At 35.2% G+C, this 16,825-nt stretch overlaps 1 protein-coding gene across 2 annotated transcripts; it reads left to right on the top strand.

The window, feature by feature from the left end:
- Positions 1-714: 714 nt before the first annotated feature.
- On the top strand, positions 715-14,485 carry arhgap1 (Rho GTPase activating protein 1). Of its 2 annotated transcripts, none has more exons than XM_058783193.1 (13): positions 715-861; positions 4,233-4,377; positions 5,342-5,434; positions 5,519-5,606; positions 7,997-8,128; positions 8,235-8,321; positions 8,463-8,561; positions 8,669-8,779; positions 8,987-9,063; positions 9,284-9,361; positions 9,466-9,594; positions 9,824-9,927; positions 12,601-14,485. In XM_058783193.1, exons 2-13 carry the CDS (start codon positions 4,242-4,244, stop codon positions 12,769-12,771), a joined length of 1,305 nt encoding a protein of 434 aa, XP_058639176.1. In that variant the 5' UTR covers positions 715-861; positions 4,233-4,241; the 3' UTR covers positions 12,772-14,485. The 2 variants fall into 2 exon arrangements, with proteins under 2 accessions (XP_058639176.1, XP_058639175.1); XM_058783192.1 differs by lacking the exon at positions 715-861 and adding an exon at positions 903-1,250.
- The last annotated feature ends 2,340 nt before the right edge of the window (positions 14,486-16,825 follow it).

Raw genomic sequence — 16,825 nt, 5'->3', positions numbered from 1 at the left:
TTCTGTGTATTGAGAGTGAGAATGGGCATACTTCTTGTTTATAATGAAACAGATGAAATTCTGGTTGAATTATAAAATTAAATATCAGGTTTTTGCCATACAGAATTAAGGAACAGTGACTGATATACAAATTTCAAGGGTGATTACAACAAACACCAAAGATGCTCTTTTTTTTCATAGTTGTCAAAAACTACTGTATTTTTGGTTGAGATGCTTTGAAAGAAGAATTTTTTTCAGGACATTTTAAAGGTCAGACAGTTTCCTATTAGTAAATTTATATAAATGGGAAAGCAGACAAAATGAACGATTTTTAAGATTAGTTGAATCATTTTTTTTTTCATCTTCCAAAAGAATTTGTGAAGCTGTGCAATGATCACTAAATGCTCTTATCAATGAATTTCTGTAGGCTATTTCACATCAAAATGTCTTACAATAGGATAAATGTAAAACAGTTTCAGTGCAACCGCCTCATTTGAACAGGCTTAATGTAATACCCACAAATCAAACTAATTTAAACTAAAGGTTATAATGTAATAATTCAGTAGTGGTGTTGCTCAGATTTAATGGTCCCTAAATGAACAGCGGGAGACTTCTGACATTTATGGCTCTTGACTAAACACACAAAGAGCAGAACACACAAATGTGTACGTTTTAGATAATTTATTTTTATGTGGTGCGTTTTATATGTTGTTCAACCAATCGTTATGACAACAGCACATTCTCTGGGGCGTGCTAACGCGCTCTCCTCCTGCATCCGGGCCGTTTACACCAAACTACACGGATCGCAAACCGGAAGTGCTGCGTGAAATTTGCAAGATTGGCAGAGTTGTGAAGACTTCAATAGGGAGCGCTGAAAATTAGGTAAATTCATTTCTCCATATCTGATTAATAACATCTGTAGTTTTTTTTGCTCAGCATTTTGCCCTCTGACCCGCATAAGCCTCTATTCATACGGCAGCGCAACACTTGTTAGAATTTCCGTTCTGTCAAGTCAAGATGAAACAGATTTGCAGCTAGTTAGCTTAGCTGACTATCGATTGATCATAATAACGAGCAAATATGTACGGCATCTGGCTTTTTGCATTAACGCCGTCACTGAGACCTACACTATTGCGTCTTATTTAAATCACATGCCTGCATGTTGACTCTGTTCTTGCTGGGTAACCGCGCGGTTGCGTGTCCAGATGTTGCGTTTCCCTAGAAACGCTGGGGAATCCGTCACTATCTGCCCTGAGCTGGAGACTAGACGTGTAAGTACATACGACAATGAAAAAGAGAGTAAACGTTTGCCATTTTGCTAAAATGCTCTAAAAGTTGGAAGAACATGAGCGATTATACTGTCTGACAGAAAATTACTGACCTGCCACAGATAAATCGCACGTAAGACTACCATATGTATGGGCAGAAATCAAACTCTGAACACTGATCCCAATGTCGATTGTTTTTTTTCCTGTAGAATTGTTTATGAAATAAGTGTTGTAAAATCTTGGCTGTACCATGGTTGTTTAAAGTACATGGGAGTTGCTCGTAACAGTTTAACAAAAATGGGGTTTTGTGTTGTTGACATGCACTTCAGTGTAACACCGTATACTTCATCTAAAACCATTCGTTCTTTTATTATTATTATTAATATTGTGCATGCAGTTTTTATGACCTCTTATTAATTGAGAGACTTGCATAGAATATTTATATTAAAAAACAACAACATTTGTTTCACCACAGGGCCATGTAGAATGATCCTTCATATCCATCCTACCCTCACAATTTATTAAGTACCTTAATACATTTCTACAAGTTACCTTATCACAGTTAACCTACCCATTTGCTAATGTGCTCATCTGAGGCCCGCAGAGATCATTTGTTAGTTTTTCTTTCCCTTGGATCCATGTGTGGATGGCGACACTGCAGAGAGATTAGCAGAATCACATGACACCGTTGAGCTCTAGACCACCACACACTCAGTTTTACTTTCATCTGCTTCATTCTGCAGACGATTCTATGGCATCTCACTGTGTTTGTCAGCTGAGCACATCTAAACCATCTGGCTCTACTTGAAACAGAACTGATAATTATCACATTTGCATTTTTTTTTAGCAGACGTTTAGTAACTTTTGAATGAGGAATGTTACAGCTCGTCTGAGCAATGTCTGGCACTCAGCATTACTGGGGACCAGCTACAGATATATGTGTATGGACAGAAATCAAGCTATGAGCACAGATCCCAATATTTTTTTTCCTGTAGTATTGTTCATAAGATTGTAAATGATAATGAAATCTTGATTGTACCTTGTTTGTTAATAATTATAAGCCCTTTAGTACATGAGAAAAGCACCAGCTATTAATTTTTTTCCCCGGCGATTATTGCTTTTTATTGTGGTCTTCATATTTTAGAAAGCGTATAGTTGATTTTGGAGGTGTTGGGGTTTCTTTAGGTCTCTTGTTTTTAAGCTCTCTTTAGGGTCTTTGTTTCTGTCTGAAGTGCTGGTTGATTCACTGAGTGCAGCCTTGAAACACAACTGTGAATGAGGCTCATTGTCTTTTGAACTGGGTAATGAATTATAAGGCACTGTAGAGTTGAACAGGACTGATTTTGGACTGGCACTGTTTGGTTAGAACCAAAAGATGTGTGATCAGGTATTGACATTAGTCCAACTAGCAATCTAAGAATGATGAAAGCTTCTTTATATGATGTCTTTGAGTGCAAGCAATCTATAGCAAGATTGCTGTCAGCAACAAGGCTATAAAACTGAGATGTTTTTAATCAGAGCGACAGATTAATGACCCGGGTTTCGTCACCTGAAGGCTGTTATCACATTATTTAGAGATATGGACGTGGATGTCATAGCAGAATAAAGGCTGTCACAAATGTTAGTAAATGTGAAACTGGCTCTTCTAGGGTTGAGGATTTAAATAAGAGCAAAGGGTAAAACCGAGAATTCTAGTCAGTATACGGCTGGACGGCCACATTGCCGCGCGGCACCAAAGCGAGGGACTGTCACAGCAGATCACTGTCTGAGCCCTACTGACGCCTGCACTAGTGACCCTGTGGCTACACACACACACAGATTAAAAAATATGGCACATTCACAATGCCACAATATTTGAATCCTAAAAGGTTAAGTACAGAATGTAACATACGAAATGATAATATAATTAAGAATTTAGTTCCACAAAGCTTGACCCACAACATCTAAAAGAGAGGATTGATATTGTGATCATTATGGTTATCCAGATTTAATTTAGACTTTATTTACATATGCGTAATGATTGACACACATACACAGAGCTCATCACATGACCACAGAAGCTCAAACATTCTGGGTGAACTTTCCCTTTAATGCAGTGAGGCTGTGTTTTTGCTGCTTTATTAGTCCACTACATGATCTTCTCAATGAATTCTACTGGCAAGCTTTCAGATGAATGCGTTATGTACTGTTTTAGAAAGAACCAATGGTAATTAACTGTCGGTGGTAGTTTGTTTACGATGGAGTGCACATGGAAGAGCAGCTAGATTATGTGATCTGGAAATTAATCATTTTTAATCATGCTTTTTTTAAATGGACCCAATTTGCTAATTTAAAACAAAGTTAATGCAACAATTTACCTGATCTTTTGAATGTGATATTGTTGCAATGAAGAAATTATTTTTTTGTTTTGAGTCAGCACAAAAGCAAATACCCCCTTAATTCTGCAGTTGCTTCCTAGTCCTTCCTATTAGCTGTGTCATTTATGAATAAAAATGTATCCTGAAAAATACAAATACATTATTCATTTATATGCTGGTTTCCCAATAACAAAAGAATTAAATAATTTTGTTCACATATATACATTATTGTGAATAATACAGTATATAAAGTATAAACTGGTATGTAATCCAGAAAATAAAGCTAATATTAGCCAGTTTCTAGTGATGTGTTATGTCAGTACTGTGCTGTATTATGAAAGGAACTTGTGTTAAACAGTTCTCATGGGGGGCAGATTCATAGTTGGCAAGATTGAGTTAGGAAACAAACTCAAATGACCTGTTCAGCATCATTGTGGTCACTCGTGTGAGTCAGTCATTCACTGAACATGTAAATGTGCACGTGTGAAATGCAGCATTTACCCAGGCTTATGCTGGACAGACCCAATGCGAAGGTAGCTGAGCTTTCACAGATCTCGGCATAAAATTGTGTGGTATTGTAATGTGCAGTTCTGTGTCTAACCGTTATGTGTGAATTGTGTTGTCTTAGAGGACCATCATGTCCTCTGACCTGCTGGTGGACCTTCACGATGATCTGGGAGGAGACGACTCTCCTAGCGCTGCCCTGGACCAGCTCAAACTGGTACAGGACAAACAGTGGCCACCAGATGACCCTGTTAGCTTGAGCAAATCCGGTGAGTGCATGGTGGTGGGAATTGTGCGTGTTTGTCATACAGAATAGTAGTCATTTTAAAATCTAGTTTCATTTTGCAGAATTATACTGATCTTTTCAAAGAAAAAAGTAGTGTAAGAAAAAGGAAGTAATTGCCAAGAGCTCTACCATTTTATCATGAATACCAATCATATGCTTGCTGTATTTTTAGAGGCAAGTGAAGCTGAAACCTTCCAGTTGACATAATTGTCACGGCCTATTTAAGAGGCAGCAGAGAACTCAAGGAGTCATGCAGCATTACTCATACAGTACACACACACATACATATATGCACGCTTACGACACAGGCATACTCCCAGAGACATACTTTACCACTCTTACAGAGGATGACTATGACTGGGCGGGTGTGGGTGAAATCCAGTGTAATTGATTCAGTTTATATCACAAAATGAATTTATTCCTCCATTGACATCTATAAAAAAAGAAAAGTGAGAATGGTTCAGAAAAGTTCAGTCGCACACTGGACGAGAAGCAGGTATCCCACAATGGATGCGTCATTCTGTACTCTTGTTCTCAAATTTATGGCAGTAGTCCAAACAGTGGACACAATCACTAGTATACAGGCAAAAGTTCACTTTAAGAATAACAAAATGGCATCAATGACTTTGAATTCAAGTGAAAGAGAAAGGATAATCCATATTATATTTCATATGTGCCCCCAGTGTATGTAGATGGTTCTTTTCCAGTGTGCAGCCCTTTTTATTTTTTGTTTTGTTTTGATGTTGAAGGCTTCTGGTTGGAGGACATGTTACCAACTACAGCTGATTTTACCTGTATTTGTTGGGTTGGTGGGTGTTCATTTCAAAACCTGACCCTCTGGTTGAGCTAGTGCTGAGAGGGATCTGAGAGGATGACTTCCTTGTGTTTGGGATGTTTACATGTTTTTTTTGTTTGAAATGTAGCATTTATTATATTCTTACCTGCAGCTTCAGACATTAAAAGCCTTGGTGACACTTCACATCTGCCCTGGGACGACCCCTTCTATGACATTGCCAGACATCAGATTGTGGAGGTGGCAGGTGAGGTGTTGTGAAATGCATAAGCATCACCAGCTAGTGTTAATTCTAGTTCTAAAGTCTTCTGATTTTTCTCTTTCTTTGTAGGTGATGATAACTTTGGTCGGAAGGTCATTGTTTTTAATGCTTGCCGCATGCCTCCCCAACATCAGCTGGACCATCATAAACTTCTCATGTAGGCATTGCTGCTCTTACTTCATTTATGTGGTTCATTAATAGATAATATAATAAGCTGGGCTCAATACACTGTATCGGCTGTGTTTTTAATAATACTGCATCGCCTTTTTCCTGAATATGGGTGGTTGACTTGCCCTGGTTTATTATTTGATGAGACTAACATACGTAGATGAGCACAAGACACTTAAAAGTGCAGGGTCAAGTGTAGGGAACAAAAAAAAACATTGATAACGATCCAAGGAGAGAAGTTGTCCCTAGAGACACAAAGAGAAGATCTAAGCAGCACTTTTGACGTGTCAACTGATGTTTTCTGTATTTGTGCAGTTTATTTGGTTAATAATATATTTAGATTTTAATTGATATTTTGTAAGTATATTGTTTACATTCTTACATCCTGTTTTTTTTTTTTGTTTAATGTTAAAATATACAAGCTTATGTCAATTTTAAAATACTATGTTTTTATAATATACAGGTGCATCTAAAAAAAATTAGAATATCGTGAAAAATGTATTGATTGATCTTAGGAAATATTCTAATATTTTGAGATACTGGATTTTTGACTTCCATGAGCTATAAGCTCTAATCATCAAAATGAAAACAAAATTTTTTTTGAAATGGTTTACTTTACATCATAATGAATCTAGAATATATGAAAGTTTCACTTTTTGAAATAAGTTACAAAAATAAACTTTTTCCACGATATTCTAAGTTTTTGAGATGCACCTCTATATGTGTGTGCATGTATGTGTGTATATATATATATATATATATATGTATGTGTATGTACACACACACATATATACATACATACACTGCCACTCAAAAGTTTGGGATCAGTAAGATTTTTAATGTTTTTTAAGGGAGTCTCTTCTGCTCATCAAGGCTGTATTTATTCAATCAAAAATACAGAAAAAAACTGTAATATTGTGAAATCTTGTTGCAATTTCTAATATTGGTTTCCTATTTTAATATACTTTAAAATATAATTTATTTCTGTGACACAGCGCTGAATATTCAGCATCATTACTCCAGTCTTCAGTGTCACATGATCCTTCAGAAATGATTCTATGCTGATTTATTATCAGTGTTGAAACTCATGTGCTGCTTCATATTGTTTTTTTTGGAACATGTGAGACTTTCTTTCTTTGATGAATACGAAGTTAAAAAGAGCAGCATTTGTTCAAAATAGAAATCTTTTCTAACAATATAAGTCTTTACTATGACGTTTTATTCATTTAACACATCCCTCTCGAATAAATGTATTAATTTCTTTAAAAAAAAAAAAAAGAAAGAAAAAATGTACTGACCCCAAACTTTTGAATAGCATTGTATATTGTAACACAAAATTAATTTTTTTAAATAAATGCTGTTCTTTTAACTTTTTATTAATCAGAGAATCCTAAACAAAAATATCACAGTTCCCAAAAAAACAACAACATTCCAACATTGATAATAAATCAGCATATTAGTATGATTTCTGAAGGATCATGTGACACTGAAGACTGGAGTAATGATGCTGAAAATTCAGCTTTGATCACAGAAATAAATTATATTTTAAAATATATTAAAATAGAAAACACAAAATAACAGTTTTTTTCTGTATTTTTGATCAAATAGATACAGCCTTGATGAGCCGAAGAAACTTATTTAAAAAAAAAACCATTAAAAATCTTACTGATCCCAAACTTTTGAGCGGCAATGTGTTTGTATATATATTTATCCTATGGGGTGACAGATGAATTTGGTATTTGACATTCAAAATAATAATAAAATGTTTAGAGTTTGATTGTTGTCAATTATAACTTGATTTTGTTCAGCACATTTATCAGAAACTTTATTTCAGTAGAGTAATTATTGAAAATAATTGTTATTTTACTTTTTTTATATAAATGTATGATATGTCACATTATTTGACATGTTTAGGGATTAACTGTCAGTTTTTTCTAGACTTTAAAATGCCAAAAGGCATATCCTGTGAGAAATATATTTAGGACAACTGTATTATTTTCTTTTCATATTCTCTTGGTTTTCCTTCCTCAATTTTTTGCTTGAATGTCAACCACTGATATGCTGAGTTATAATTGAATCTTGTGTTCAGTGAGTCAAAGCACCATGAGACAGTGTCCTAAGACAATGAAGTTTTTAATGAAGTGAAATCAAGACTTTGTTTAGTTCCCTATTGTGAATTTCAGAAGTTTTCTGAGAAGAGTATGGCTTGTGTAATGAAATCTAGAACAAATGTCTAGACTGAATGTTTAAATGAATCTGAAGTGAATAAATAAAACCTGAAGTTTCAGTAACTGACAGCTGATTAAGTGAAGATGTTCATTCTGTTTGTTTTAGTGTCTAATGTGAACTCAAACTGCATTTATTGATATTTGTGTGCAGGTATTTGAAGCAGACTCTTGATAAGTATGTGGAGAGTGATTATACCCTCATCTACTTCCATCATGGTCTGACCAGCGAGAACAAGCCCTCTCTAAGCTGGCTTCGAGATGCCTATCGAGAGTTTGACAGGAAGTGAGTGATGCTGTTGTTAGTGAGAGGCTCATGAGTGCTTTAACAGCAGTACACAAGCAAACATCATTGGTTCTGTCAAGCTTCAGTATCGCTGTATCTGTTGCAGGTATAAGAAAAATATCAAGGCGCTGTACATTGTCCATCCCACCATGTTTATCAGAACCATCCTTATTCTCTTCAAACCCATCATCAGGTCAGTGCCACACTATACTCAATATTATTTTATTCTCACACTGATTGTAGAGTGTGATCTGTACTGTAATCTCAATCTTACAGCCTGTATTCTGTGCTTCATAATACACTACAGACCGATGTGCTTATGTTCTGTTTTCAGCTTTAAGTTCGGCCGTAAGATAAACTACATAAATTATTTGAGTGAGCTGGAGGAGATTGTGAAATGTGATCAGCTGGTGATCCCCAATAGAGTCCGAGAGTAAGAAATTCTATATACACAGTTATACGTGTGCTCAGATCACACTGTTATTTCTTAGCCCAGATAAACAGTTCTTTTGAGGCGCATTCAAGAGTTTCTTTGTGTAGGTATGATGATAAGATCCGTCTGTCCCTGAAGCCGTCTGTAGTCCCTGGACCGATCTCTCCCCCTCGTAGTCCTCCTCTTCCTTTCCAGCAGTTTGGGGTCCCACTGTCAGCGTAAGTGTCCCTAACAATTCCTCTCATATCTCGCACAGCTACAGTCTGTTACTGACTGAAGCATTAAATTAATATTTGGACTTGATGTAATTGAAGAGGAAGACGGTCTCATTTATACTTTTATAGAAAAACTTGTACATTTTGATTGTGCACTGTGAGACACTCATATTTAGATAGGAGTCGTTTTATATTGTTGTTTGTAATCAGATTGAGACACAGGGCGGCAGACTCAGAGGGAATTCCACTAGTCATGCGTGAATCTATTGGATTCCTGCAAGAGAATGGTAGGTCTTTTAGTCTAGTCAGATTTATGGCTCAATCAAACTTTTACGTACCTCTTAACATGAATGTATTCTATGTATATACTAATAGTAGTCATTTTGTTTAGCCTCAGGGGTGGGTTGTAGGGTACTGGGCCAGTTTTATTATAGAATAGTGTAAACTTATGTTTTTACTTACTTTCTTAAATTGAGAATGTGAATTCTATTTCCTTCTTTATTGTAGGTCTTAAGACAGAGGGAATATTCCGGCGTTCTGCTAATGTTTCATTGGTTAAGGAAGTTAAGCAGAAATATAACTCAGGTAAAGTCGTGTGATGCTCTGTATGCAGAAGAAGTCTCACACATTTCCTGTTCACAAGAATGATTGGCATCAGTCCTTAAAATGTTGCGTGTGTGTGTCTGTAGGAGAGGAAGTTAGTTTCTCTCAGCTGGACGATGTCCACTTGACAGCTGTGATCTTAAAGATGTTCCTCAGAGAACTGCCAGAGCCGCTGCTCACCTATCAGCTCTACAACGACATTGTCAACTTCCACAGTAAGAACACAAAACACAACGCACTCAAATAGCAACACCAGCAGCTTCCAGAAAGCTCACATAATCGCGCACACACACATCTGTCTGCCTACTATACTGACATTTGTTAAGCGATTGTTAAAACCACAGTTTTTGCATGTAGACTGTTTACAGTGAGCCTTGAAATTGACGTGACCACACACACATTCACACAAACTTAGTTTGCATTCGTTGTGTGCTGTGTTATCAGATGTTGACACAGAGTCTCAGGCAGAAAGGATTCGGAACATGCTGACATCACTTCCTGAGGAGAACTATGCATCACTGCGCTTCCTCATACAGTTTCTTGCTCAGGTAATACTCAATGTAATCGGCAATGTTCAACAATAAGAATTTTTACTTTTAAAATTAATTGTAACTTTTTTTTTTAATTGATATATATATTTACATATTCTATAATTATATATCTACATGTGTGTGTGTGTATATATGTATGTTTATATATATATATATATATATATATATATATATATATATATATATATATATATATATATATATATATATATATATATATATATATATATATATATATATGGTAACACTTTACAATAAGGTGTCATTTGTTAACATTAGTTAATGTATTAACTAACATGAACAAACAATAAACAATGCATTTATTACACTATTTATTAATCTTTGTTAATGAAAATACAGTTGCTCATTGTTTATTCATGTTAGTTCACAGTGTATTAACTAATGTTAACAAACACAACTTGTGATTTTAATAATGCATTAGTAAATCCTGAAATGAACATTAACTAAGATTAATAAATGTAGAAGTATTGTTCATTCTTAGTTCATGTTTACTAATGTTGTTAACTAATGAACCTTATTGTAAAGTGTTACCATATATATATAATATATTGTGTGTGTGTGTGTGTGTAAATGTATAAAATATAATATACATACATATGTATTATATATTTATACTCCCGTTCAAAAGTTTGGTATCAGTATGATTTTTTAGATTTTTAATGGAGTCTCTTATGCTCATCAAGTATTTATTTGATCAAAAATACAGAAAAAAACAGTAATATTGTGAAATATTATTGCAATTTCTAATATTGGTTTCCTGTTTAAATATAATATTTAAATATAATTTATTTCTTTTACACAGCGCTGAATTTTCAGCTGTCATTACTCCAGTCTTCAGTGTCACATTATCCTTTGGAAATCATTCTAATATGCTGATTTATTATCAGCGTTGAAACTGTTGTGCTGCTTAATATTTTTTGGAACCTGTGATACTTTTTTCTTTGATAAATAAAAAGTTAAAAAGAACAACATTAATTCAAAATAGAAATCTTTTCCAACAATATTAGTATTTACTATCACTTTTTTTTCTTTAAATAAAAAAAATTTACTGACCCCAAACTTTTCAATAGTAGTGTATATTGTAACACAAAAATTCTATTTTGAATAAACACTGTCCTTTTTAAAGGTGCAGTAGGAGATCTTGGAAAATGATAACTTTATCCTGATAGCACTGAAATGTGAACGTCCCGCCCTCCCTGCAGTCGCCGTCCAAAGCCACGCCCCCTGAACGCATATACACTCACAAAGGGCATTAAAGTGTGCGAGGCGTAAATTTAAATAGTATTTATTTACAGAGGTATATTATGTCACACTTCTCTAGTAAGTTTCGTCTGTGTGTGTGAAGACGCTGTGCAGCGTAAATCCGTGAGTGAATTCCAGCGCGAGGACTGGAATTGGGAACCGCGCTGGGCTACATCATGTCATTCGCCGGTGAGAAAACTATAGCACAGCTACAATACCAGGAAGGAAGATTGGATTGTTGATGTTTGTCTGCCATTCTCGCTGACTCGCTCTGTCTGCACAGTGTACGTGAATGTGCTGATGACGTATCGTGTCTGCGTGAACAGGGTGTGCAGAGGTATGCAAATACATACGTTGACAGGCAGGTAGGAAAGTCAATAAAAACACTCGGACCGAGCGTTTTGACTGGACGAACATTTCTTGGTCCTACACCTTCCACAGAATATATAAATACAGATAAATACATTTAGACCACTTAACTTAATGATTGCTATCGGGATGTGAAGAGACTTTCAACCAGCATAACAAAAAATGTTTCTGAAGACGATCACCTATTGCACCTTTAACTTTTTATTTATCAAAGAATCCTGAAAAAGTATCACAGTTCCCAAAAAAATATTAAGCAGCAAAACTATTTCCAACATTGATTATAAAACAGTGTATTGGAATGATTTCTGAAGGATCATGTGACACTGAACGGGAATAAATTAGATTTTAAAGTATATTAAAATAGAAAATTGTTATTTCAAATTTCAATATCATTTCACAAAATTACAGGTTTGTCTGTATTTTTGATCCAATAAATGCAGTCTTGATGAGCAGAAGAAACTTCTTTAAAAAAACATTAAAAAACTGATCCCCAAACGTTTTATTTATCTTTACATTTTAATTTTGAATGTAACTTGTTATTGTTTAACATGCATTTTTATATTTTATGTAAAAAAGAAACCCATTTGACATTATATTCTGTTAATATTTTCTTTAAAAAGATAGCAATAATAGCTGATAATTATTCAAGAATCCCCAAGGCATCGATAAATAGCCCTTCTAATTGTTCTTGCTGAGTATTTTGGTAACACTTTACAATAAGGTTCATTAGTTAACAACATTAGCAAACATGAACTAAGAATGAACAATACTTGTACAGCATTTATTCATCTTAGTTAATTTTAGCATTTACTAATGCATTATTAAAATCACAAGTTGTGTTTGTTAACATTAGTTAATGCACTGTGAACTAACACGAATAAACAACTGTATTTTCATTAACTAACATTAACAAAGTGTAATAAATGCATTGTTCATTGTTTGTTCATGTTAACAAATGACACCTTATTGTAAAGTTTTACCAGTATTTCCTTCCTACCTTCTAAAGTATTTCTGATCTTTATTGTTATTGATGTGCAGGTGTCTGCTGAGAGTGAAGTCAATAAGATGACCAATGCCAACCTGGCTGTGGTGTTTGGGCCCAACTTGCTGTGGGGGCAGGATGCTTCCATGACACTCAGCGCGATCGGACCAATCAACAACTTCACCCGCATCCTGCTCGACCTATATCAGGAGGTCTTTATCCAGTGAGGAGCGGGAGAATTTTTCACGATGACTCCTCTCCAGTTATTGTCCCTCCCCGTTCCATAGCTTTGTTCCTCTGTTGCTGTGACCTGTCCTTCGTGTCTCCCTCAGTATTGCCAAATGCATGAGTATTTTAACTGGGTGAAGCTATGAAAAAAAGGATACTGGAGGGCACAGAGCGGTCAAGCTGTCACAAACGTTTAGGCTATGATCAAATTCTGACAATCGTCTCCTTTTCTCTCCTGCAGAAGTCATGTAGCTGTTGTCAGAACATAATGGTACTGCACAGGCACAAGAGTTTTTATATGGTCTGTTAGCAGAGGCCTAAATCAATAAACCAACCAAGTGTACAGGTAGCTGCTTTTGTTTGTATGTTTTGGTAGGTCATCAGCTTGGTTTGGATATTGTTTGTTCGACTTGACCGTATTCATTTCAGTTCATTTTTCCAAGTAAAATTAGACTACATGCACACGTCCTCATTTTTGTAAGCCATAGTTGGCACAAGCTATGGACAAGTATAAAGCACTACTACTCAAACTTGAAACACTTATTTTAAACATGCTTATTTCTTATTACATAAAATATATGATATTATTATCTCAAAGAACTTTCATTCAGTCTTCATTTATATTATCATATCATTATATTATTTTTTCTATAATCTTTTTGTCTTTTTTTGGTGTCTCAGTGATTCTAGGAACAGGGCAGATGCTTATGGCCAGCACAAAGTTCCTGATGCTGAACAGAAAAGAAAAGTTATTTTTCTGATCAAAACTTCCGCTTCTTCTATCTGTGTGTGTGGAGTTGTGTGTAATTTGTGTGTGTGGTCTGTTCAGTAATTCCGTTGTATTATTCTACCCCAGACATATTTATTTTGGCCAAAGATTATATGGTTAAAATGTTTGTGTGATCAATTTTATTTGTTACTAGAAGACATACTGCCTGTCGGGGACGGTGCCATTACACATGGGCGCATTTGAAACAAAAGCCCAAATCAAGACACAAATGGCAAAGAACAATTTGATGTCATTTTGTCCTCTTAGTAAAATTGTGGTTTTATCTATGAGGAAACATATCATAGTGCAATGAGTTATTACTAGAGTGCATAAAGTCCAAGTACAGCAACATTTTAGTTGTATCACAGAGCTCTGTACGTGTTCGCTTTAATTTTATGATTAATGGATTTGAATCGTACGGATTTAGCACAATTGAGTCCGGTTTCATGGGTCTGAAGTCCAAAAGACCCATTGAGCAGGTACTTGGGCACTAATTATTTAGCATTAACGAGTTAAGTGTCATATGCCTTGATATTGAATTGTAACTGTTTACTGTGTCATGTTAACGTCCTATTCATGTCAATGCATCTGAGCATTGACATGTGGACCAGTGGCTTATATAGTTTTAGACAAGCGCCCTCAAACCCAAGTGTCTGTGTGCCTTAATGGAGTGAACTGGCGATGATATTAGCTGTTAAATTCCCTTTCTCTGGACAGATCTGTGAACTTTGTGCCATTTTGTTGTACCTGTATCCAAACATCTACCTGTTTACCTGTATTGTAGACGTGTATCTCTGGTTTCCAGGTGGAACTTTGCATTACTTCTTTTGTGAAGGTTCTTTTCTTCCATTTTGGCTGTTAAAATGTATTCTGTGCTTTTGAAATCTTTACTTTTGTATATCATGTTGTGATTTCAGAGTAATAAATTGTTAGAGATGGTGTAATATTTTTCCCTCTGTGGGTTTATTTTGTAAGCTTTAGAACATGCTCTCGTTGTGGGCAAATAAAAACACTTTTAAGAGTTTTCTTATAAAAGCAGGAAGATATATTTTATTGGCTTTTACATATTTGTCCTAAAAATAACTACCCTGCAAGTATATATAAAAAAAACTAATTATAAATAAAGGTAATTATATCTTATTATGGAACACAATCATTGCCAACAACATCATCTAGAAAGTGCAGAAATGGCATATTAAGAATACAAAAAGCAACATAATTACATAGTTAAAGGTCACACATGCTGTTTTTGTTCAATTTAAGTAATAAAAATATAACTGCAAGCAGCGATTACTGGGGTTTTAGCGCTTTAAGTATTTAAGCCTAAAAAAGACATTAGATATTATTTAGCAAGCCTGTAACCAGCTAAATCAATTATTAAAAAAGCACTTTTGGCAAATCCAGGTGATTTACCATAGAAATATGATGTTTTTATAACATTTATGACAGTTATAGCGCCAGCTTTGGTCCAATCTCCCTGAAACTTTGCATGCTTGTTTAGAATCACCTGCTGCATGTGCTCAGCGGGCTTCATGAAGTTTTGAGTTTTCGTTTAGGCTTTAGGGAATATTTGGACATGCCCCTTTTCTAAAGGACCCCGTTATAACTTCCCAAAGGGTAAATTTCAAAAACTGCTCTTTAGAACTAGACTGTCAGTGAAATGAAAGTGAAATGTTCTTTGATAATGTAATTGTTCTTTGCTCTCTTTCTGTACAATGAAAGTGTTATGATTAGTAGCCTAATTTGCAATGTTTTTATTCACATTAACTTTCAATGTTAAATTCACATTAAATATAAAGTCAGTCGTATTCAAAATATTATAAAATATATGTTATGTTAAAAATATGCCCACTATCAACATAATCCTAAAAGGTGAGAATCAAGATATTTCATGATATAGTTAATGCGTTTGTGAATGTTTCGAATAGAAAGGAAAAAATGAATAAAACAATAAAACATAAGTGCTGTTGTGGCTGCTGTGTCACATGCCCCCACCCCAAGTTGGTAAACTTGTTTTATGAAACATCCCCCATGGGCCTGTAGCATGATGGTGGCTGAACAAACTCAGGGTTACAGGATTAGTTTTGAGTTGACAAAACCAAACCAGTCCAATCCGGCTTTGTTGGTACCATGAAGCTGATCATCAACTTTCTCTGTCAATTTAGGCTTCATGTGCACATGAAAGTGTGACATCAGTAATAAGCAGCCAATCACATGCCTTAAAACTATGATTCACTTCTTGTGTGAGAGTCAGTGCTAAGATTAAAAGATTGAACAATATGAAGAATTTAAACACATTTACACAGCACGATCATGAAACGATTTATCCATGAAAGAGGAAAACTTAAAGAAAACATCTTACCATATAAGTGCAAGTAAATGTTGTAAAGTTAGTTTATAGAGTTGATAATATTTATAGGTATAAAAACACTTAATCTAAGCTCAGATGTAGTCATGTTTAAAGCTATTGATTCTAAAACTTATTTATATTGCATAGTATCTATATGTTTACACTGATTTTAAATAAAAGCTTAATAATTACTATTAAACTAAGCTGGCTTGTGTAATGGATTAAGGGTATAATAATTATATAAATAATATAAAATAATTATAAAAAATAATAATCTGTAAAAATCAGATGATTTTATCTTTAAAAATGTTTTACTATGTAGCGTCCTTTAATTTGGAGTAAGAGAAACTGGGAGAGTGACTTTTTTTGTGTCAGACATGTGTCACTTTGCTCACATCTGATTGGTCCAATTTCAGTTTGCGATCTCTAACTCAGAACATAAACTGCCCCTGAGCAGGTTAGCTGTGGAGCGCAAGTTACTATGGCAATGAACGCAGCTAAAAGCCAAGCCACTTTCGTGGTACCTAAAACCCAGAGTTGGCGCAAACTAAACTGAAACTTACCTGGCTAGCCAGCTAATCCAGCTTCATGGTACAGGCCCCAGGAGTTATAGACCCTTTTCTGTTAGTAAACATTGTGACGTTTTTCTACGGGCGGGGCTTAGGTGGAGGCAGTTTAGTTCACACTGCAGGTCTTAATGCTCAGATTGGATTTTTTTGCTGAAATCCGATTTTTTTGCGCTGTTGTTCACATCATCAGTCGTCCATCAGTCTCATGTGTGAACCGTATACGGCCCTGAAGTGACCCGCATGCGCAGAAGACGTGACGTCAGACGCAGCGCACTGTGTTTGCGGGGGGAAAAAAATGGATGCTGCTCGTGTTAAGCCATTTTTAAGTTAATGTGCAATCGGAGCTTAAATAACGAAGTGATAAG

Source organism: Onychostoma macrolepis, chromosome 07 (assembly GCF_012432095.1).
Source record: "Onychostoma macrolepis isolate SWU-2019 chromosome 07, ASM1243209v1, whole genome shotgun sequence".
Classification (NCBI taxonomy): domain Eukaryota; kingdom Metazoa; phylum Chordata; class Actinopteri; order Cypriniformes; family Cyprinidae; genus Onychostoma; species Onychostoma macrolepis.
Note: the sequence above shows the minus strand (reverse complement) of the source record. Positions and strands in the feature narration are given on the sequence as shown.

Coding starts and splice junctions, on each gene's coding strand:
- arhgap1 (XM_058783192.1), top strand. CDS start 1,185: ATGTTGCGTTTCCCTAGAAACGCTGGGGAATCCGTCACTATCTGCCCT. Junction 5,435..5,518: donor TCAGATTGTGGAGGTGGCAG/GTGAGGTGTTGT, acceptor CTTTCTTTGTAG/GTGATGATAACTTTGGTCGG. Junction 5,607..7,996: donor GACCATCATAAACTTCTCAT/GTAGGCATTGCT, acceptor ATTTGTGTGCAG/GTATTTGAAGCAGACTCTTG.